At 41.8% G+C, this 24,019-nt stretch overlaps 1 protein-coding gene across 1 annotated transcript; it reads left to right on the top strand.

Moving 5' to 3' along the window:
• The first annotated feature begins 146 nt into the window (after positions 1-146).
• mettl16 (methyltransferase 16, N6-methyladenosine) lies at positions 147-23,141 on the top strand. Its single transcript, XM_083886053.1, has 10 exons — positions 147-182; positions 530-671; positions 10,643-10,830; positions 12,567-12,707; positions 13,834-13,949; positions 14,124-14,266; positions 16,447-16,516; positions 17,728-17,817; positions 21,728-21,901; positions 22,452-23,141. The coding sequence occupies exons 2-10, from the start codon at positions 544-546 to the stop codon at positions 23,097-23,099; spliced, it is 1,698 nt and encodes a 565-aa protein (XP_083742179.1). The 5' UTR covers positions 147-182; positions 530-543; the 3' UTR covers positions 23,100-23,141.
• Positions 23,142-24,019: the final 878 nt, after the last annotated feature.

Genomic DNA, 24,019 nt, shown 5'->3' on the forward strand with positions numbered 1-24,019 from the left:
ATAAAATAAACATTGAGCTAAACATTGAGCTAAACTTTGAGCTAAACTTGAATGGGACCCGTGTTGTATAGCAATGGCATGGTTTTTTTTTTTTGCACGACGCAATTGCGCGTTGACGTAGAGCCGTGACGTCAGTGAGATCCAGGAAGAGAGTTTGCAGTGAAGGGAAACGTTTGGTCAACGTGAGTCGTGTTTATGGTTTTCTGTTCTGTTCGTTAAAGCAAGAATAAATAAATCAACGCCAGGCGTGAAATAATAAGTAACAAGCATCGTCACTGCGACGTAAAGCTACTTTAGAGGTAAACAGGAAGTAGTGTTAGTTAGCCATGTGTTAGCTTCAGAGTTAGCTCACCACACCAGAACAGTCCGTTAGTTTTTAAAAACTAAGTTTGAAGAAATTAAATACGTGTGACTTATTTAGCAAACGCAGTGCGTTAAAGTAAACAATGCATTCTGGTTGACTGTTATCTGTTGTAAAGCCATGTTTTTGTCACTCAACCGTCACGTTTGTGGTTTTCCTTAATACAAGGCTGAGAAAACAACATGGCTCTGAACAAGTCTATGCATCCTCGGAACCGGTACAAAGACCGTCCACCCGACTTCACTTATCTGGCTTCCAAGTATCCGGACTTCCAGCAGCACGTGCACACCAGCCTCACAGGACGACCTGTGTGAGTACACATACTCACACACACACACATATTTTTACACAACATGCATTGTGAGGACACACATCAACATAATGCATTCCATAGCCCCTTGACTTTGACTTTAATGTCTCCAAAGGGAAGTTCTTTTTCACACTTGTTGGACACAAAACAACAGTAGACTTAACAACACCTCACATGATAAACCTAACCTACTTCACCACCACATATCCACTCTGACACATAAAACCTGTCTGATCATAAAACACTTGTGATCACACTCAGCGGGGGGTGTTGTTGATGGTTGAGTGAATGAAGCTTCTGCCCTTCTGTGCCTCAATGCCCTGTACCTGCGCCCTGAGGGCAGTGGGGCTAGATGTTTGTTGAGTGGATGTGTGAATTGTGAAAATTGGGATGTGTATAATGGCCTTGTCATTAAGTTCAATGATGATGGGCGTGGGAAGACCTGTTCGTTTTAGAGCATTTTTAGACCTTTGTAGTCTGCTTTTAGTGACATAGAGGTAGAATATACAAAATACACATTTCAGGATGAATGAAGAATAGCAGTTTAATCCAGGTTGGTAATGGACATGGTAGTGTTTAAACCAAGTCTTAACCATCAAAAGCCCTTTAAGGGGTGATAGAATGTGAGGACCAGCTAAAATGTCACTCCCTATGGTTTATACTTTGTATTTTTGCTCCTCACAAAGACACACACACACACACTGTTGGTTTGTTTTACCATATTGTCTCAGGGAGTATCTGCACTGTAGTTTAGTGAGTTTTCTATCCTCGATCTATAGCTGAGCCATATGACCAAAAATATTTTTTTTGTTTTTTTGAAATGCCAGAACATGTTAAAAGAAACAAAAACAATTTTTTTTTTAAACAGTAATAAACAAAAACGATTAAACCTCAAAGTTAAACTTAAGCCACTCAGTTTCCCAGTGTCAGTACAAATCAAGATTCAGATTTCAACAGTGCAGTATTACACGTTTAGCACACTTATTAACAAAATATCAAAGTCTTCTTTCTTGCAAGATTACGTCTGGATCTTTAACTGTATCTAATCATTTATTAGAGCCATAACCTTTATTCACAGAAGATTTGATCTAAATCTGTCCTTAAGAGTTTGACTTGTGCTGCCAAAACCAACCCCTTGTCCAAGTGGCATGTCTCCATTCTGAGTGGTGTGCTTAAACACCACTTCTCTTATGAATATAAACACAAAAACATCTGCTCTAGTATCCAGGTGTTTCTATTAATTAAGGTGTGGAGTTGAGCTCAACACCAGTTCAAGTGCTGGAAGTTAACATAACCGGCTCGTTAACTCATTTTGATATTTTCTCCATTAAAGAGGCAGAGTACATGCTGCTGTCAATTTAAATGTGCCCTACATCTGTTCAAGCATCTGTACTTTCTCACAGACCCCATCGTTGTTTACACACTATCCAGTTCTGCTAGTTACTGCAGTATTTCACTTAGGGATGGCTTCACTTGCCTTACTCTCCTTGTTTTCTCAAAGATTGTGGTGTTTTACAAACTACTACAGCATCAAGTAGTGGAACTCTGGTGTCGTACTATTTGCTTACTTTCTGGAGTCATGGAGAGGCAGCTGAGAGATAGTGAAATATGATTTAGGTCATCATAAAAAAATGCAGACCAGGCAAATATTGATCAATACCTATTCTTTACACATTTGAATAGACTCTAACCCAGTCAATTTTATCTCCATATTATATTGAGTTCCTCACCTTTATCCTTTAACGACAGTAGATCTAAACACTGCTATAGTGCGAGAGAGACAGTCACGTGGAGCTGATATGCTTAATCAGCACTATATGAACTCATTTGACGTTGGTTTGAATTTCATTTAAATTACGCACTAGAACTTTGAATCCAAAACCAGATGAGTGAAGGCTTTTATAGCAGCAGATTAATTGACCTCCATCAAGGACGGTTAGCAACATAACTTGAAAAGTCACTGACGGAGTTGTCCTCAAGATATTGTCTTTGCTTAGCAGAGACAATATTAAAACACCATTTCACTCATATGCCAACCTGTTTCAGTCCAGCCTCGATTGTCCCATTCAGCAGTGCTCATGTTCCAGCTAACTTGATCAGATCTTTTGTTTTCAGTCAGCTTCTTCTGGCAACAGCAGGAAGAGTAGGAAAGAAACATAAACACTGGGCATCAAAAGATTTTCTGTTTCACTCCAGCCTCTGTTTGCTGCTGCTGCTGCTGCTGCCGCTGCTTTCACTCATTACACCTCACATAGCACGTGTGATTGACAGATCAATTGAACCCCCAATTTAAAAAATGCTTTCGTGTGTCAATCAAAAACTGAACAATAATCCTCCAGTTTCACCTCGCATGCAGTCTGGACACAAACTGTGTGTGTGAGTGTGTGTGTGTGAGACAGAGAGAGAGGGGGAGAGCTGTGATGAGAAGCTGAGAAGTCATGGTGTGAAAAAGACCAAGCAGGTGAACAAAGGAAGGAATACGTCTGGTGGGAATTTGTGGCACTGACGTCAAACGGTGTGAGATCAAGATGACTGCTGCTGCAGAGGGACGAATGAAACGTCGACCTGAGCATCACCTCATCTTACATCTCTCTCTGTCCGTTTGCTGTGTTTGGGCTGGAGCTGCAACTAACCATTATTTTCATTATCGGAGTACTTGTTAGGTTCAGAAAATCACAAATGTTTTGTTTTGTTTGTTTTCCAAATCTGGAAATGATAATCTTCTCAAATGTCCTGTTTTGTCCACAAACCAAAATGCCTAAGTTTGAATGATTTCTTTGTTATATGGAGCAGAAAATACAGAAACTATACTCACTTAAGAAGCTGGAAAATCAGAGAACTTGTTTTAATAATTAAAAAAACACTCAAACCACCTAATTGATTATCAAAATAGTTGATTAATCGATAATCACATAATCGCTGCAGCCCTATATAGGACACATGATGTGGTTCCCATCGACAATGTATCCTGTGTGCAGTTGGAGAACCACCTCTCCCTGTCATGTATTTCATGATGGTTGTGTGTGCTTCTTATAGAGCTGAGAGAAATGATGCGTCTACCGCAGCACTGAAATCAGTAAAATGTCTGTGTAAAAATGTGTATTTTTGATTTGCTAAGGCCAAAAAGATATGGAAAACAAAACAATGAACCATACAGGTCCTGTATGAAATCACTCTCTCATTTTCTACCACTTCATCCTCTACTTGAAGGCCGCGGGGCGCTGGTACCAATCTCAGCTGACATAGTGTGAAAGACAGGTTGCCTGTCCATCACAGGGCCACATATAGAGACAAACAACCACCCTGGGTCTTCTTGCTGCAAAGGCAAGAGTGCTGTGAAATCAGTTTATATTGATAATGATCTTTTTTTTTTATTTAAATTTTTTCGTCTTCAAAATCCCCAGTCAATACAAACCTTTGTCAAAACAATGGAACCTCCATGCCTGTTATTGTTGGACCGCCGCCGCTTTCCCTCCCTCTTTGTTTCTATTGTGTAGAACAGGTACCGCAGTCTGTTTCGGTGAGGAAATCACTTGTCATTGTCAGTGTTCTAGATGCAGATGAATGCAGAAATGGTGTCACTGCAGCAAGCCTGAACATCTGTGAACATACTGGCGTGGGACGATCCTTTTGTGGCTGTGACGCGACTAGTCAATCACGCTTTTGGCGCGCCGCACGTCGTGAGAGCGTGGGCTCGTTTTGACAGGTGTTAATTATCGGTCTGTGGTGTCCGTGTCTGCCTGTGCTTCCCTGACAGATGAAACTGGCAGCAGACAATGGGATGGTTGTGTTTGAAATAGACGTCCAATATGCAAGTAGGAATTAGACGATTAGTGAATTATGCATAATTTTTTAATGTCAAAATAAAACTCTGGTTTTACACACTCCAGGCACTTTATTAGCAACACCAGCATTTTTCACAGACCCAGGTCATTGACAAATAACTAATTAATGTGTAGGCTTAATTGGGCCTATGTTTGCTTAATAGCATCATATATCAGCATCAGCCATAGTAACCTTTTAAATAACATTACCCAAGTATAAACCTGCATTCTTTTCTTATGTTTTAAGGATATTTGCCAGTTCGGTGTTTTTGCCTACAATAAAAAATGGATGTCCAGGATTTGCTTCTACTTTTTTATGTGGCGTAAAGTCTTGTTACCCAATTGCAGAAATCTGGCTCCACTCCCCGTCAGTCTGTCATTCCATCAGTGGAAGGATTATCTTGGTTTTGTATTCCCCCAATGAATTCATCTCTGGGTGTTTAAGTATTTAAGCAGCAAGTTACGGGATGAGGGTAATCTTTGGGGGACAGTCGCTCAGTCCTCGGGGGAGATAAGTCCTCCCCTCATTTAGGGATCGTTAGTGGAGAGAAGTGATAGCAGCAGGCAGAGAGTCGAGTTCAGACCACAGGCAGCTGGAGAAGAAATAAGTAGGATGTCATAGGAATTGAAGAGAGGAGCAGTTAAACCCCAAATATTGTGTGTGTTTTTTTTAGTTTTTGTGGAAGGAGTGGGAGGAAACATTAATAGATGTTTAAAAATGCAACCGCCCTATTGACATTTAATTTGGCAGTCGTATTTATTTATGGGTTTGGAGATGATCGTCAGTAGATGATGAAATGCTCAACTTTCTCACCAGCGCTACATTATTAAGCGTGTGCTTGGCAGCACAGTAAAGTTGAATGAATAATTATGACCTCTGACTCCACACTCTAATAAATGAAACCCTATAATTATCTGCATAACTCTCACTAGACATCCCAGCAGTGTCATTAACATACTGAGTTTTCCTTTAATATGTCTGGTGAGAGAGAGATAAGGGAAAGTCACTAGGACATGCTTTTACTTTACTTGTGTGACTTAAGCACTGTCATGCTCTTAATATCCACTTTATTATGAACTGAATTAGGGTTGAGTTTAGGCTTTTGGTAACAACTCCCGTTGTATTGAATTGAGTCTCTTAACTGAAAATGGTTTCTCACATGTGGCAATGGCAGTCAGTACGTTTTCAGTTCGAGTATCACGCTATCACTCTTCAAATCCACTGTCACAAACAAACATAATCCTTGTCAAGAGTTAAGGATATAAGTCGCATACTAGCTCTTTATTAGTAATCATTAAGCATGTATTAACACCTTATTCTACATAACCTTATTCTACCTCTATTACGACATGAATTAAGCTTTGTCCTACATAAGGTGTTAATACGTGCTTAATATTTACTAATAAAGGGCTAGTATGCAACATATGCATGTTAGTAAGCACCTAGTTAATGGTGAATATGTGTTTCCTATTCTAAAGCCCAATTTATACTCCTGCGTAAAGTGCTCTATGTAGGTTACGGAGACCCCATTATGTCACCGGAGAGCCTGTCGGAGAACCTCTCCGTCGTCTCCGGCTGCACAAAATATTTTTAAGTGTCCGTCACTCCGTCAAGGGACAACGGAGACGGCTAGTGCTGTGATTGGTGCTCAGGACAGGCCGAGATAACGATGCTCTGTGCTGGCCACTGTGCGCACCGAGCGTCCACAGAGGCAGAGCTGATCACCGCCGACAACGTTGCTGCCAAACTATAAATACGACATATCTTAATAGAAAAACCACATGTTTACTCAGAAAATATTTATTTCAGGTGAGAAACGGCCACTCTTTCAATGGTATTCAGCTACAACAACAACAGTCTTTTTCTCTCCGACGCCAAGGGGTCTCTGTGGTTACGCAGTTGGATAAACCATACGCAGTCGGAGAAGTATACTTTGGCCTTAAAGTGTTACCTTAATAAGTATCTCGTTGATAGTTCAAGAGGAAATGCACAATGTATTTCAGTACACTTTTTAACATTTAACATATTTTTCCCCAATATGTAGTGCCAAATTTTGGGGGTCCTTTTTGGAAACATCCCAGTACTTGAAGGCAAATATCAACTTACTTTCAGAAAATTATGATGAATGTTTCAAGGAAATCTACATTTAAATTTAAATTCTAATACATACAATCATACATAGTTAGATTAACATGCTCACAACATCTGGAACAGTAATAGCTTCAGCCTTAATTGCTGGAACCATAATGGTTGTTTGTAAACAATTAGCATATCTGCAGAGTTTGCATAATGTCCTAGAATGAGCTCAGCAATATTCAAAGTAGTTTTGTCTTGTCTATGAATTTTGAGTGGTGCACTCGTTTGTGCTCGTGTGCCAGAGGAATGGCTGTGTTTCACTCGGCGTCTTCAAAGAAAAACTCCTGACTCGAGAGAAGAGTTCTTGCTAATCAGCACAAACTCTTTCACTGGCACATTTAGAGTCAGGTAGATGCACCTTGAAGGTCACTTCTCTGTGGGCTGTGTGTGCCCTTTGCTGCTGATCATGTAACGTGGAGATGAGAGTGAGCTGTTTGTCTCAGCAGTAAACTCCCATCCTATTTAATAAGGTCATTCTCTTCATCTATGTAACCCCGGAGCCAAGGACTTTTGTGCTTCTCGGCAAAGATTCCTTCTCTCCTTCCTCCCTTTCTTTCTTTCGTCACGTCTCATCCTTTTCACCAGGCCCACGCAACCTGGAATCAGGTTTTGATCTCCTGATTCCTGCCTCATCTTAATTTCATCCCTGCACCATCTGGTCTCTCGTCACAAACTTTGTCCCACTCCGTCTCCCGTCAGCCACGTTAGTGTCGTATGCACGCAGCGGAGCGCCTACGTGGCAGCAGCAGCGGCGTAAAACGCGGGCACTCTCACGCTCCGTCTGGCATCAGCCATTGCTCCAGCGTGGCCGGATTTGCGTGCTCTCTTCATTTGTTCAGTAGGTGGGGTTGCCATGGAGACATTTGCAGTGCTGCTGATGGGAGCGATTGGGCCGTATTGCACACACTTACTCTCTCACACACACACTATCATCTGGAACTAAAAATAGAGGGCTGGCCTGAGAGGCCTGCCTCTCTGAATATTGATCATTATCTAATGATGTCTCTGAGGAAAACTGAGAGAGGGCAGAACTGAACTGGACAGATGAGAGAGGCTGCCTTTCATTTTTGGTGGAGGTGTGAGTGTTGTGCAAATGTATCACTGATTCAATTCTAAAAGCTCCTGCCAGTTCCTTCACCGCTTGGTCTTTTGTATACATGTCCTACATCTTAAGAGAAACCAGGTGTTGTTGTTTTTCCCTCTGGAAGGTCACACTTTGTTAGCAGCTGATTGTACAGGACCATTAACCTAATATATATTCATTAGGTGATGAGACACTGGGTTTAGATTTATTCCCTGCAGGTAAATCACTTCCCATTTGTGTCCCTCGCACACCTGTGAGTAAGAGGTTGTCGTTTGTCTTTGTTTTTACTCCTCTCTCACACATTCAGCCAAATCATACTGGCTCACAACTCGCCAGGTGCTATATTAAATGCACCTGTTCAAGCGCCTATTAGCACAAATTTCCAATCTGAGCATCAGAACAGGAATGAAATGTGATTTATGTGATTTTAAACATGGCGTGGTTGTTGTTGCCAGCAGGGCTGGTCTGAATATTTCAGTAGCTGCTGCCGATCTACTGGGATTTCCACTCCACAACCATCTCTGATGTTTGCAGAGAATAGTCTGGAAAAAGAGAGAGAATATCCAGTCAGCGGAATTTCTCCAGAGGAAAATGCCTTGTCGATGCCAGAGGTCAGAAGAGAATGACCAGGCTGGTCTGAAATTATAGAGAGGCAACAAGAAATAACCCCGCGTTACAACCAAGCTATGAAGAAGACCATCTGTGGACGCACAACATGTGGAAGCTTGAAACAGATGGGCTACAGCTGCAGAAGAGGCTAAATGACCTCTGCAGTGGGAGGCAGGGAAAAACATATATATATTGGTATCAGTTATCCTTAATTTATGTACATTTATTTGTACATTTCCATGTCATAATTACATGTAATTACACTCTTGGGTAACAGAGAATGTCAGAAAATGTTGAAAACTGTGTTTACCAAACCTGGAAATGACGATGTTCTCAAATGTCTTGTTTTGTCCACATACCAAAATGATTCAGTTTTAATGATTTCTTTGTTACGTGGAACAAAAAAACCCTGAAAATATTCACATTTAAGAAGCTGAAAAAACACGGAACAATGGATTCCTCAATTATCAAAATAGTAGACCATTCATTTAGTAATGGTTGCTGCCCTAGTGTATGTTGATAGCCTCGGACAGTCGGTGTAATTAAAGGTGCCATATGTAAGAATGTGGCCAAAAAAGGTTACTACACTCAAATTCAAAATACCGAGGTCTTTTAGGTTTTGTTTTCTGACCTAACTGGCAACCTGTGGTTGCTCTGCAGCTGAGACTCTACTGACTGCAATGATTGGTAGACGGCGGTAGGTGGCGCCACATGCCAAAACATGATTTGCAGTCTGCAAAATATTTTTTTTAATGCAAATATTTTGTCTGTACTGTTGTTGTTGGTGAGTTCAGTTTGTTATATGAACATTATTCCTGAGTCTCTGTAACATAGGAGGATTTTATGGCCAGTTGCTTTAGATTTCGTCCAATTAGAGCCTAAACAATTAATCGATGAAGCGATTATTAATCGACTACTAAATTCATCGTTAACTATTTTGATAACCGATTAATTGGTTTAAAGCTTTTTTTCATGATTAAAACAAGATTTCTGTTTTAGCTTCTTAAATGTGAATATGTTCTGGTTTCTTTGCTCCACATAACAAAGAAATCATGAAAAACTGAATCATTTTGGTTTATGGACAAAATGAGACATTTGAGAACATTGTCATTTCCAGATTTTTTAGCATTTTCTGACAGTTTATGGACCAAACGATTAATCAATTAATCGTGAAAGTAATCGACAATGAAAGTAATCGACAATGAAAATAATCGTTAGTTTCAGCTCTTCGTCCAATCAGCTGATGATGATCTGGTCGGAGCTAACTGTTTAACTGTATAATACAGTAATATCATTGGTAACCTGATGCATAACAGCCTCACTCCTTTTTACTCAGCTCGGTCCATTATCCAGCCTGTGATTTAATTCAATTTAATACGTTTAATTATTAGTCATTACACAGACTTGGAGCTTATCAAAGCTGAAGATTGTAAAAACAACATTTCAGCTGTTCCTATAATTGATTTGTGAACACAGAGTTGTACCTCTATCTATACAGCAGCAGTAAATGCTGTGTTCTTTTCCACTGGAATAAGCTCATATCAAACTTGTGCGGTGGTGCTAGACTCCAGCTTCACCAGGACGTGTCTAATTGCATCTGCCAAGGTGCGAAAATGCTCAGCGAAGCTTTAATTATACCTATCACACCCACTTTCTTTGTCTGCCACGCTCGTGGCTGCTGCCCGCGTGGCGGCTGCAGTCATTAAACATGTCGAGGGGAACAAGAGGAGGGAGCTGAGCTGGGACTGAGCACTGGGAATAAAAACGAGGAAGGTGTGGAAAATGTGAATTCCTTCGTCATTAGCAGATGATTGTGAAGTGATGCTGTGTGTGTGTGTGTTGAGAGAGCGTAGAGAGCTATAATGCTTAATGAAGTGCTGTATTACGAGCAGTTTGGTAAATTGCTGTCAGGTCACCTCTCTGGTGAGGATTAGCACGTGTTTGAATTCAGTTCAGGTTTCATACATGCTCAGCCTTAATTTTGCAGCTCTCTTCAGCTTTCTTATCAGAATAATAATAGATTATATTCCCAAAGTGAAGAAGGAAAACCAGGCGGTTATGGTCACCCATGTCATTTCATGAACCATTTTAATTAGTAAGAAAATACACTAAATTCATGCAACAAATTTGGTATGAAATTTAATTGACAACATGTGTGATTAACCATTATAGTTGAAACTTTTCACCTGTGAAAGTAATAGGTTTTCCTCCTGTGTTCAATATGGTCATCATTGTAATTGTCTGATTTGAAGCACTGTAGGATGATGGCGTTTGCTCTTTGTTTAATTCACTCCGCCATGTTTGTTTTTACCTGCAGCGTGAACTTCAAAGAGCCCGAGGCGGTACGAGCGCTGACCTGCACGCTGCTGAAGGAGGACTTTGGTTTGACCATTGAGATTCCTCTGGAGCGCCTCATCCCCACTGTTCCACTGCGCCTCAACTACATCCACTGGGTGGAGGACCTCATCGACGGCCAGAAACGGCCACGCAGAGGCATTGACATCGGTACAGCCTTTTTGTTGGTGTCATTTTGTGTTGTGTGTGTGTGATGAGTATCACTTAGATTAATGTGGTGAGGACATCTAACACAGCTAAGGAATGTCCTTCATATAAAAGACAGTTTAAATGGTCACTCATAGTTTGTTTGTTTCAATCCGGCCCACACGTCATTTTTCATTTATTCCCATATTGTTTGTCTGTTTTGGTATTTTTGGCGTTCTTTGTATGATCATTATTATTCATGTTAATTTTGAGCTTGGCTACTAAATTATAGCCACTACATTGATTGAGTGTTTTAACTATTTTAACATTGTCATCCGATGATATTATTGTTAAACTCACAGAGGAGAATTTAGAAGCTGCCACATAGGCATTTTATAAGGTATTTTTCGGTTTTGTTTTTTTTAGAGTAAGTGTACAGGCTTTACCTATGTTTTGCATCTTTATAGAGATGCACAATATTGTCAGCAAATTGTCGGTACCTGCAGATATTGGCTTTAAAATGTACAGAAAACACTAAGATCTGCCCATATGACTAATGGCTACAACACTTGGCTAAATAGACTACCTCCTTGACTTCTATTCTGGTGCCCTCTACATCTATTTTTTGTTTATATAGTTTGCTCAATAGAAAAAGCTTATATCTACATCTGCTGTAACGTGTACGTAAAATATGATGTTAAATTCACTACAGTGGAGACCAAGTTACCTCTGCAGTTGGGCACAGGGAAAAACATATATTATATTTTATTGGCCCAAGCTCTCCCAATATATCGGCATATTGGATATCAGCAAAAAGTCCAATCTTGTGCATCCCTGGGACTTTGTCTTCTGCCAGTCCTGCATCTTCTGAAGAAATGCTGATGTGTGTGTAAATACTCCATTGATAACCCCTGTGGTAACAACCAGCTGCACTCTGTTTTAACCACAGCTCACCTGCCATTAAAATGTCTCTCCACAGACAGTTTAAAGAGGCACATTATGGATTTACTGTTTTAATTTGTTTAAAGAGACTGTTCCGCATCTTCAAGGAAAAATGTAACAAGGAGAGAAAAACACATATGTTGTTTAATCATTGGGATTGATATGTTTGACATTGAGTGCAGAGGGGGGAAATAGAAATGTCATTGGCTTGGCGTTCATTTGACTTGGGACTTCTGTTCTTATTAATTCTTGATGTGGTTAGCTCAGAAACACGCACAAAATATCAGTTGGTGCAAACAGCTGGTATGAGCCCAGTCACCGTCATTGTTCCCAGTATGTACCAGCCAATTCCCTTTCCACATGTCACAGCATGTTTGCTGTGCTGCCTTTCAGATGAATAGCTGCTTGTGTGTATGTGTGTGTGTGTGTGTTGTTGTTAGAGCCTCTGGTCACTGATGGCTGACCCTGAGTCTTTCTCTAAGCAGATTGAAGCTGCCTGCTCCTTGATGAATCACCACTGGGTGCCTCCTTCACTAACTGATGCCACCTCTGTCTGAGCGTGGACTGAATGATGCCGCTGTGGTTCTTTCGTGGATGTGATTGATTCAATAATAGTTGCTCTAACTGGCATTTATTGACCATTATGGTCACTAAGTAAAGAAAATGCTTTTAAGAACCACTGGGGCACGTTCGGAGACCGCTTCCCCCTCAGACACAGCGTCCACAATATTTCTATACTCGTCACTCGGTCATAGCCATTCATCATTGTGATTACACGGATCATTTTCATGCTGCCATGTGCGTGTGTGTTTCCTCAGGTACTGGTGCGTCTTGCATTTACCCCCTGCTGGGAGCCACAATGAACGACTGGTACTTCCTTGCCACAGAGGTGGACGACATCTGTTTCGACTTTGCCACGAAAAACGTGGAGCAGAACAACCTGTCTGAACTCATTAAAGGTAAAGACGCCGTCTCAGTGTGCTGTATGTATATTGTGTCACCTACTGGGTGATGGTGTAGCTTCTCTTGAACTGCAGACAGTTTGGGTTCAAGTAGCAAATGCAGACAACTATACATTTTAAAACGAGTAACAGTTGGGACGAGTTATGAAGACTGTGACAGTGGACAAGTTAAAAGGTAACTAAACCTCCTCTTCTATCTCGGCTGTCTACACACAATGCCTGATTTAAAAATAATAAAATAAAAAATGCCAAGAAATGGGCGAAGAGCTGTGTGAGGGAGAGTGGCGAGCAGAATTTCTAGTAGTGAAATCCTATACCGAATTGCAGCTGACTAACCAGTTGCTGAGTGAGACAGGCTTTTAAATGTGAACGTGTGTACCAGTGATGTAAGCATGGACTAAGAAAGCTAAAAAATTATCATGTAAAATCATGTATAATTTCAATACCTGGATCAGTAAATAACATTACGAGATTCGCATATACACCGTTTTTCACTTTAAAAACTTGGTTTAGGGCTTTAGTTACACTGTGATTGACCTTTGTCCATAGCAGATCAAGATTGAAGAAGACGCTACTCTCAAAGTGTCTACTTTGTAATAAGACAATTATGAGATTTTGTTTCCAAAAGTTCAATAATCAAGATACAACAGTTCACGTTTATATGACAAAGTCTAAATCACCAGGATTTTCTTTGGTGTATGTTTTTATTACAATTGAAAATTCTTAGTTTTTGGACTTTCTGTAAGGACAAAAAAAAAAACTATGTATGTGCATGTGTAACTAAATGCCCTGGGTTTATACATTTAAGATTGATTTTTAGATCACTGACCATCTGCAGTGATCAACAAAACAATTTGTTGTGAGTCACCTCATTGTGAAATGACACAAAGCCAGAAAACTCTGTACATGGTTCTCATCCAAATGTTGTGAACGGTTTAATTGAATTTGGATGGAAAACTGGCCTTTGGTACATCAGACAGACACAGCTTTGTGTTTCATTTCATGCCCTATTCTTATCGTGTCTTTGTGGATTGTGAGATTTAGGACAGTTTGACACTTTGACTAGCAAAATCATTCAAGTTACACATTTCTCATATCATACATGTTTCTTGTATGTTCCCAGTTGTCAAAGTTCCTCAGAAGACTTTATTGATGGACGCCTTGAAAGAGGAGACAGAGATCATATATGACTTCTGCATGTGCAACCCTCCTTTCTTTGCCAACCAGCTAGAAGCAATGGTAAGTGTTTGTCCAGCACACATCGCTCACTGCTTCTTTTTTATTCTTGAACATTTCAACTCACGTTTTTAGACCTCCTGTGAACATCACTTGTCGATGGACCAGTGAAGATAAACAATAGTAACTGCCTCTAATAAGATTGTGTCTTAATCTCTCTCTTGTTACTCTCTTCAGGGCGTAAACTCCAGGAACTCACGCCGACCTCCTCCCAGTTCAGTGAACACAGGCGGGGTGACGGAGATCATGGCAGAGGGTGGAGAACTGGAGTTTGTCAAGAGGATCATTCATGACAGTCTGCAGCTCAAGAAACGCCTGCGGTGAGGAAAAGAGCAGGACTCAAACTTTATTTTTCTCAGTCGTAAAAAAAAATTAAAAAAACAGATTCAGTCCTGAAGCCTGTAGAGCTGCAGATTTAAATCAGCAGATGGATGATGTTCTTTCTGCAGAGGCTGTGCTAAGTTTAAATGGCCACTGAGCACTGCAGTGAAGGGGAGGCACCAAATGGGCAGATGGGTCGCGGCACTGATGGAGCCGTCACCCACAGTTGGTTCAAAAAATGTTGGCACACACTCTCGCGCTGCACTGTATTCAGGAGCAAACAGGGAGCAGCTGTGCTTGGGTGGATGCGTGGGGGGGCGTGTCCAGTGGCTGTCACATTACCCTCCCCCTTTAACAGGGTTGTCACTGGGGCAGCCAGTGAGACACGGGTAGAGGGAGCCGCAGAATGGTGCTATTAAAACTAATTAGACATGCCACACCTGCTTGGCTTGTGTCATTGTGTGTCTGTGTGTGCGCGTTTGTTTTTGTTATACTTCAGTAGACAGATCAACAGCCTTTAGAGGGACTGATGTTAACACCTGCCTGCTCTTGCTCTCTGACTCTAGAAAGTGAGAATGAACGTAGTCTCATATAACAGGTTTGACGCTTGGGCCTAACCGACCATAGCTGGCTGTCACTCCACAAAGCATTCTGGGACACCAGAGCCACCAGGTGTCCATGGAAACACTGCCAGCATGTCCGTTTAGTCCTTAGAGATGCTCCACCATGGCGCCCTGCTCATCCCCCCCCCCCCCCCCTCTTCTCCCCAGTCACTTCCTGGTGTAACACATATGCAAACACCCCAAACCACAGTTAGAAATGAGTTAACGCTCCTCATTTATCATTCCATTGATATGAAAATTCACCCTTCTCTGGTTATAAGCTAGTAATCACATATCTTTGCTTCAGAAACATGTGAAGAGAGAGAGAGGACTGAATATAGATGCTAATGCAGCTGCATACTTCAGGATTTTTAAACTGCTGTGTGTTGGAGGAGGCTATTCAGGAGCTCTTCTGGGTGTTCCTCCCCACTGTGTTGTAAAGTGGGGGAACATCTGTGAATATTAGAGCTGTTCAATATTTCATTTTTGGCAACAGAAGCTGACGTGTTGCTCCCTTCACCCTTCTGGGCACCCTCACACCCCCCAAACCTGATTTTCATTTCAGTGCCCTTTCATACCGTCAGTCACGAGTTTACACAGTTTTAAGGTGTCATGTTATTGAGTTGAATGTGAATGCAGCTTTGTGGTGAATTACTTGAATGCTGTGTTAAATGGTTTCTTTCAGAAATGCTCTTCTAAATTTTCTTACATGTGTTTTGTTTTGTTGATAGTGAAACCTTCATATCAAAATATACCAGATTTCTTTTCTTACGTCTGAGAAAGGCAATTCATTATTATCAATTATTCTATTAAATTAAAATAGATTTTCATATTAACTATTTGTTTTCACCCTTGTAATAATGCATGTCCGCTGTAGTAGTCTCTATAGCAACTTTCACATGATGTAGCCTAATAAGCAAAATGCTTTTTTCTGTGATATTTAAACTCAATATTGTAATTCAGTTGAGGAATTAGCATTTTGAATTTTAAATCAGTTTAAACTAAGAAAATCAAATACACCCATAAAAGTTGGCATATATTGCTTAATTTAAAGCCACTGAACAAAGTCCATGGGATTATATTTAATTAGAATTTACTGCAATTTATCAGACCCAGAGCTTTTTTTTTTTTTTTTGAAACTGGAGACTCTTTGTTTCCCGTTCATCTGACTCCCTGATGTATTTATCTTCCCTCCATCTTTCCGGGCTGAACTCCACTGCTCAGTGTTCAAGAGCAACCTCATTTCTTCATTGCACAGCAGAGTTTATTGATCAGATCTTTACCCTGGGATGACTTCAAAACCTTCTTTACTCGGCTGTGGACTGCGCGTACACCGATGTTTTTCCAGCTCTTGTTTCATTTTTGTCTTTATGTTGCTCCCTGAAGCCTGTTTCAGCTCGTTTGATCTCTGCACAGTCTGACACACACACACACACACACACACACACACACACACACACACACACACACACACACACACACACACACACACACACACACACACACACACACACACACACGCACACGCACACATACACACACATACAGCTGGTTAATGTGGATCCCTCTTTCTGCAGGTGGTACAGCTGCATGCTGGGGAAGAAGTGCAGCCTGGCACCTTTGAAAGAGGAGCTGAGGAAGCAAGGGGTGAGACCCAAAACAAAGTCACACACATCTACATGCACAGCTTTCAATGAGTCGTTCACATGCAGTGTTGTTTTTGTGCGATGGATATTAATAATCTTGTCTCGAGCCAAGACTCTGAAATAAACTCAGACAAAGTGGCAAATCTGAAAGTAAAGAATGGGATGCACATTGAAGCAAGCAGCGCCGGTATCATTTCTGTTTAGTTTTTTTTTTTTTTTTTCTACAGGAGCCTTGGTTTAAAACGCCGCTGGTGTCTTCCACAACTTTTTAGACAGTGCATGTGAACGGCCCCGAACACAGCAGCCTCAGCTTTTTGGTTCTTTGTGTGCAGCTCTGTGCAGTTGCTTCATAATGGCTTGTTATAACAATTTTCACCTCACATCTCAAACCAAAACTCCTCTGGGACTGATTATTGATGTCGGACATAGACTGCTGTCACAGTGTAGAGTGAGCACATACTCCGGGAAATCTGTAATGAATCAGCTCTTTCTGATACACCTCCAAAGCAGTGTCTGAATAGAGCTGCGAATGAGCTGATTTCTGTTGACTGCTTACATGCATTGGTGTCATTAGCGTAGCAAATAGCCCAGCCCATGATTCTTGACTGCCACAGACCTCACATCCCAGGCCAGTCACATGCCCCCCTGCACCTGCCCTCCCTCAAAACCCCCTCTAGAGGTTTAACTCTGCTGCTCATCCCAGTGAGTGCAGCCCTGGCTGATGTCCAGGAAGGAGTGTCCTCCTGCCTCCTTTTAAAGTGCCTGTAAACAGAAACTCAGCCTAGTTAATATGCTAATGCGTTCATCACATGTTATTTGTTTTTCTCTCCAGTTTCTCCTTGTGTTTTTAAATTGGGAAAAACCTGCCTCGGGAACTGAGCTGTTTGACCTTTTGGCTCTTCTCTTATTTTCTGAAGCAGTCCTCAGAGACTGTCAAAGTGCTCTGTTAGCGCAAGGGGTTTTCACAGCACAGACACATCCTTGTCACATCAGAGATTGCATGCTCTCTATTTTCCTCACCCACAATTAGAGACGGGCAGTTTTCACCTTTGAGTAAACGGTATGACAGAAAAGGGGAATCACATTTTTGACCAAATGTGTGATCGGTTTCTTCTTCGATTCCATTGGTATCACGTGTCACTTATCACATGCACCTGTCATCATTCTGCTGCTAATTTCAGGCTCTGATTCTTTGTCCCTTTATTTGCTCAGGTGCCAAAAGTGACACACACAGAATTTTGTCAGGGACGGACCATGCGGTGGGCGCTGGCCTGGAGTTTCTACGATGATGTGATCGTTCCGGTAAGTCGGTGCTGTAAAAGAACCTACGGTCTATGATAGACTCAACAGATTGTTTTTTTTCCAGTCATAATGTCTGAGACGTTCAGCACCGTTTACAACATATTGATGCTGCCCGAGGAAGTGATCTCATCAGTATTGGTCATTTTACTCCTTGAGCTGCTCTTCTCGTGCTAGTGGCGGTTTCCAAGACCTCCTTAATAATGTACTGCCTCTGTCCCGCTCTGTCCTCTCACCTCGCTCCACGCTGTATCCTCTTTCCCTGCAGCCCCTTTCCATTAGCAGCACTTATTCATGCCTCGGGGGATGTGATTTTAACACACTGTAGCCAGGCAACAGTTGCCAGGTCACAACTGTGGGCACACGCACTCTACAAACGTCTTATGTGGGCGGTAAGAAGTAGTAAGGATTCATTTAAAATTGGCCCAAAGAGTCAAACGTGTCACAGACCGAGACTGAGAATGATTCTGCACTAAATGAAGTAAGGTGGACTTGGTCAGCAGGTGCAGGACAGGCTGTGTGTATAAATGTACATGTTATGTTCAGTATGTGTGCGATGATGACCATTTGTGTTTTGGACCCTTCAGCATAAAAGCGGTTGAGCAGAAAGATTGGCCTACATTTTCTCCTCCTCCTCCTCCACTTTCACCCAGATCCACTGTCATTTCTGTGTGTGTGTGTGTTCCAGGTATTACTCATGTTGTGGGGACCTACATCTGTTTACACAGTCTCATTGTGGGGACTTGTCTACCTTATGGGGACAAAAACAAGTCTCCATAACATGAATGATTACATTTTAAGGTGAAGACATGTTTTATGGTTAGGATGAGGTTAGTGTTAGGCCGATTGTAGTTTAGTAAGTCTCGAGGAAATGAATGTAAGTCAATGCAGTGACCTCTGAAGTCATGGAGACTAGACTGTGGGCGTTTACATGACAGTAGTCCCTGCATGTGTAATTCCTTGCATGGTTGACTGCCTAATTCTGTCTGCATGCATGGGCTCCTCCTGTTGGCGTTTGCAGTAATGTAGGAAAATGGCAGGGTTGGCTCATGAATGTTACATATAGATCATAACATATGTGACATGCTGACATGCATCCAGCTGTGACCTACTTAACTGTTCTTACCAGGTCAGACTACAAACCACTGGCACTGTTATGACCTCTCCTTTTCTTCTACTTCCACCTACTCTACTGCATTATCCTCCACATGAGGGTTGCTGGTGCCAATCTCAGCTGTCACATGGGGCAAAAGTAAAAATAAATAAATGCTGACTCACTGCATATTTGCTGCACAGTCGAGACATAAATAATGGAGAAATAAAATCACATTCAATTTATTCTGGCTTCTTGTTGCCCATCAGGAAAGATGATGGATTTTGGTAAAGGAAAAACAAGAGTAAAAAAAGAGACAAAGGAGGAGGATAGAGACGTGAACATGCAGACAGAATGAAAGAAGTCGTAGACAGAAGGCTTTATCTGAGCCCTGGGGCAGACTCCTGCTGCCTCTGCTGCTCGTACAGGCCTCTGGCAGGAGGAGGTTCACAAGGGGAATTGGGACTTCACAAAAAGGAAAATGGGTGCTGGGAGGAGAGAAGGTGATCAGAGTATGATTCATGGTGTTTGCCTGAAGGTGAAATCGGCAGAATTTTGATTTGTGTGTGTGTGTGTGTGTGTGTGTGTGTGTGTGTGTGTGTGTGTGTGTGTGTGTGTGTGTGTGCGCGCTCACTCAGAAGGTCAAGCTAGATGACTTAATGTCATGTGGAGAGAACAGCTGTTGCTGAATCTGTAGGCTTCTACTGTGCTTTGTTTTCACATTTTGGTCCAGCTTTCATTGTGAGGGTATCATCTTTCTTGATTGTCTGTAGTGGTGAGGTGTGTGTGTGTGTACTTATATTTGTTACCTTTTTAGGACCTTTTTCTGGCATGAACGCTGACCTTGTCAGAACCAATAGTCCACAAAGAGACCAAAGAACCTTTATTTCTGAGGAGCTGGTTAAGATTTTGTTTAGGCTGCCCAAATGAATGGAACTCAATGCAATGTTCTAAGAAGAGCAGCTGCACAATCCTGTATGTATGTGTGCACATGTGTTTGTGTGTGTGTGTGTGAGAGTGTGAGTGTGTAGTGTTAATGGGGTTTAATAATGGAGTGAAAGTGTGTCTGAAAAGGATGTGATTCAGTTGAGAGGTGTGGGTCTAAAACTGCACACGTGGGTTTCATGCTCTTTGTCTAAGAATCTCATGTTGACACTCTCTCTTTCCGTGTGTGTGTGTGTGTGTGTGCACGTATTTATAAACCAGTGTATTAGCGCAAGAATATGTGTCAAGGATGCTTGGTACAAACACACATGTTTGGCTTGATGGATTTTATTGATTTCCTTTCCTTCTGCATTGAGCTGCTGGGCTTTCGGAGTGCAGAGAAAATGGAGGAGAGACCTCTGTGAGCAAAGATAAGAAATAAAAGAAACACTAACAAGCAGTTGGACAAAGCAGTGTCCAGTGTTAGTGCGCTGATTAAATATGTCCGCCTTCTCTAAACATGTATTTTCATGGGCCATAATATTAACTAAAAATAGACTGAAAGAGTTTATACTGGTAGTCACATTTGCAGCTTCTTTTTGCAAAGTATATTTATTTATTATTCCATATGTTATACAAAATATTATTATAGCATTATAGAAATAAAAAAACAAATATGTATGGAATAAATTGCCTTGAAACAGATGATGAGGCCTTGCACTGATGCATTCAATTAAATGAGTAATCAAAATTTGACTCCACATGGCTGCAGCAGTGTGAAGGTCAAAGGCTGATCCTTCCTTTAACTGTTTGTAGGTCAGTCGGCCATGCTGTCTGCTGCTGCTGCTGCTGCTGCTGCAGCTGCAGCACCACTGTCTCCCCACTTCCACTCAGCCTGCAGTGATGCACTAGTGCAGCATTGAATATACTGGCTGCAGTGTATCAGCTTAATTTAGACACTCGTGAGTAATGACCTCGACCGCCATTACAGCGTAGCATCAGAGAGAATTAAGAGAAAAAGGAACTGTTTACTTCACTGCAGGTTCAGATCGGATCTTATGTGGTTTGAGCGCCCTCTTGTGGTGTGCACTGAACACGTCAGTTGATTTCTCCCATTGATAGAACTGTTTGACAACAGATACTCATAAAGAGAAGTGCTTCATTCGATTTTAAAGAGACAGAGCAAAGGTTTAAAAGCTTCTTATGCATACAGTGTATTATACTGAGGAGTTTAGTAAGTGCTTCTTGTCTCAGTTCCTTTGAGGATTCAGGCTGTCGAAGGCCGTCGATCTTTTTTCTCTCTCTCTTCACATGATCTCACGCTGACTCCCATGATGCTGAGATCAGACCTCAGTGGGAGTCACACACCATCTGCTGCAGGACTCCTTGTTCTTCAGTCTGTGAAAAATGCTTCTTTATGCTGTTGTGGCTGTATGTCTGGCTCTCAGATCCGAGTTGGAGATATCAGGGATTTCTTGTCGGGGGAATTTTACATGTCAGCAGACTGTTGGCAGAATGGCTGCTAATTGGCAACTGCTGCTGGCAGTAGCTATATTTAAGACGATGCATTGAGCTGACACTCAGCTTGGTGATATGTGGTAAAAATGAACAATTTGCTATTTTGGTCCTAACAAATTCCAAGAGAATGTTGAGGGTTAAGACTTGGTTCTAGGGTTAGAATTATGTATGGGTTAGGTTTAGGGCGAAGGTCCGGGTTAGGTGTATTTAGTTGTGATGGATAAGATTAGATTGTGTGAGTGTGTGTGTTTGTTAAACTAAGTATCTGTGGTCCTCTGACTGGATAAATGAAACGGTTGTCTTGTGTCTTTTTTGTGTCACACATTCTTAATAATCTGCTTACAGATCATTGATTCTTTCTCTCTGGCTCCTCCACAGTCTCCTCCCAGTAAGAAGCGTAAACTGGAGAAGTCACGGAAACCTCTGTCGTTCACACTGCCAGAGGCGGGACTGAAGGAGCTCCAGGTGAAAGCCTTAGCGATCGGCTGCACCGCCTGCAGCCCTGTGGACAGTATCACCGCTCTGCTGGAGAGGACACTCACTGACCTGAGGGTAAACTCTGTCCAGAGGTGTAACATTAGAAAACACGCCTGATGTCTGTACATTTTACTGAAATTGTCCAGCTCTTGTGCCAAAGTTTGCAAAAATGTCCAAGTAAGTCCATGTGACAACACCCATTCTGCAAATGTCACTGCTATTGTGAACACATCTTACCATAATCTCCTGCTGCTATTTGTCACGTCTGAACAGTTAACTCCAGAAAATGTGAAAACAGCTTAAATGGTCAGTTTGGCTGTCCTAAACACTGCTACTCAGTGATAATAAATATTTTGTGAAGTCGGGGTGAAACCAGCACGTGAGGTACAGGCAGCGTAGTTGTCATTCTTTATAACACACACAAAAATGGGAGTAGTGGGGTAAAGGTCAGCTATGTTTACATACAGCAGACATGTGATAACCCAAACCACTAACTAATGATTGCAACAGCTGTTTACATGAACACAGATCAGCTTAAACCACCCCTCTGTGGTTTTTTTTCTGAATAGAGTTGCCATCAATCACAAAGTCCCACCTAAATGTATGTCTGTGTTTTGCCCAACAGGCGCTGCACAAACGTCTCCCCTGCAAACGGCAGGAGCAGAGTCTCTTTGTGACGGCCGTGGAGAACACTTGGATCCACGGTCGTCAGAAACGTCGCGAACAGAATCGTCAGTTGCGTGAGCTTCCCAGAGCGCCGCACGTTGTTAGAGGCGGCTCTCAAACCAGGGCGGCCTCAGCTGCTCCGACTGTAACCCCACCAGCTTCCACACAGAACAGTCACATTCATAAAGATGGCACCCACAACAAAGTCACATCTGCACAGGAGCCAGGAGAGAAACAGCAGCTGCAGCTGCAGCCTGAGGTGGCTGTCGACAATGGTTCCTCCACAAATGTAGCAAACAAAGACGTAACGGAGAGCACAAGGGGAGAAGAAAAAGAAGTCTGTAAAGAGTTGACCAGTGCCGATGTGGACATGGAGTTCACAGGCTCCAGTGTAGCGTCGGCTGTGGCGTGTGACCCTCCTGAGAAGAGAGCACAGAGCCCCAGCACAGTCAAACACTTCCTGTTCAAGTGTCTGCTGAATGTGATGCTGGAGGCGAGTGATGTTGTGGTTGAGATGCACTGGGTCGAGGGTCAGAGCAAAGACCTGATGAACCAACTGTGTACTTACCTGAAAAATTCACTTCTAAAGTCTGTAGCAAAGTCCTAAATGCTCAGAAGGAAAACAGTCAGTCACTCAGGTGAGAAACAAGAAGGCAAAACTCCCCAAACAGTATTTTTTTAGAGATTAGTACCTGTGTCTGTTGGGATGTTTTTAGAACATTTAAAATGTTCTGTTTGTAACTGTATATTTTCAGTTTTTAAAAGTTGGCAAAAATAATGACTCCACTGTGATGGTATAAATCACTCTTGCATGTATCACCAATTTGTTCATTTCAGATGTTCTTGTATTTGATGGATTAGTTTTTTTTTAAGGAAGTAAATAGTGTATGCTGATATTTTGTTGTCAGAGTTGTCAACACATTTGGAATAAATATACATTTTATTTTTCCTTTATACACAATCGTTTTTAGTTTTTTTTTATTATGATGATGCAGTGCCTGTAAATGGCCACAGGGCGGCAGTGTGCATCTCGACTCATGTCATCCTGTCATCCTTCCTGTCATTGTATAAAGATGAAATCCTGAAATTGCTGTGTTTTGTGAACACCTTGGCCAAGCAGAAATGAGTAGGTGTTCAGTTCACACACAGCTGTTGTCATTCAGGTTGTTCTTGTATTATAGAAACATATGTTTATTGTTTTGTAACGGACACAGAGCCGAGCATATAATAACAAAAAAGAGGCCCTTGAATATCAAAGGTTATGTTTCACCAGTGGGTGGAGTGTCAAAGACAACAACACTGTTCCCAGTTGCACGACATGTTTGGTTTTTCCAGGACTTTGACTCCTCCAGTGTGTATGTGTGTATATTTGTATTTGTCACCTATTTAGGACCATCTCTGGCATAAACAGTGACCTTGCCAGAACCAGTAGTTCTCGTGGAGACCTAAACCTGGTCCTAATGAGGCAGAACCTAATTTCTGAGGAATTGATGAAGCTTGGGGCTAAAATTTAGATTGTGGTTAGGT

The sequence above is a fragment of the Microchirus variegatus genome (assembly GCF_963457635.1).
Source record: "Microchirus variegatus genome assembly, chromosome: 3".
NCBI classification, from domain to species: domain Eukaryota; kingdom Metazoa; phylum Chordata; class Actinopteri; order Pleuronectiformes; family Soleidae; genus Microchirus; species Microchirus variegatus.

Bases quoted from the DNA above. Each gene is read 5' to 3' on its own strand.
- mettl16 (XM_083886053.1), top strand. From the start codon at position 544: ATGGCTCTGAACAAGTCTATGCATCCTCGGAACCGGTACAAAGACCGT. The intron at 672-10,642 runs GTGAGTACACAT...TTTTACCTGCAG, and splicing joins AGCCTCACAGGACGACCTGT to CGTGAACTTCAAAGAGCCCG. The intron at 10,831-12,566 runs GTACAGCCTTTT...GTGTTTCCTCAG, and splicing joins ACGCAGAGGCATTGACATCG to GTACTGGTGCGTCTTGCATT.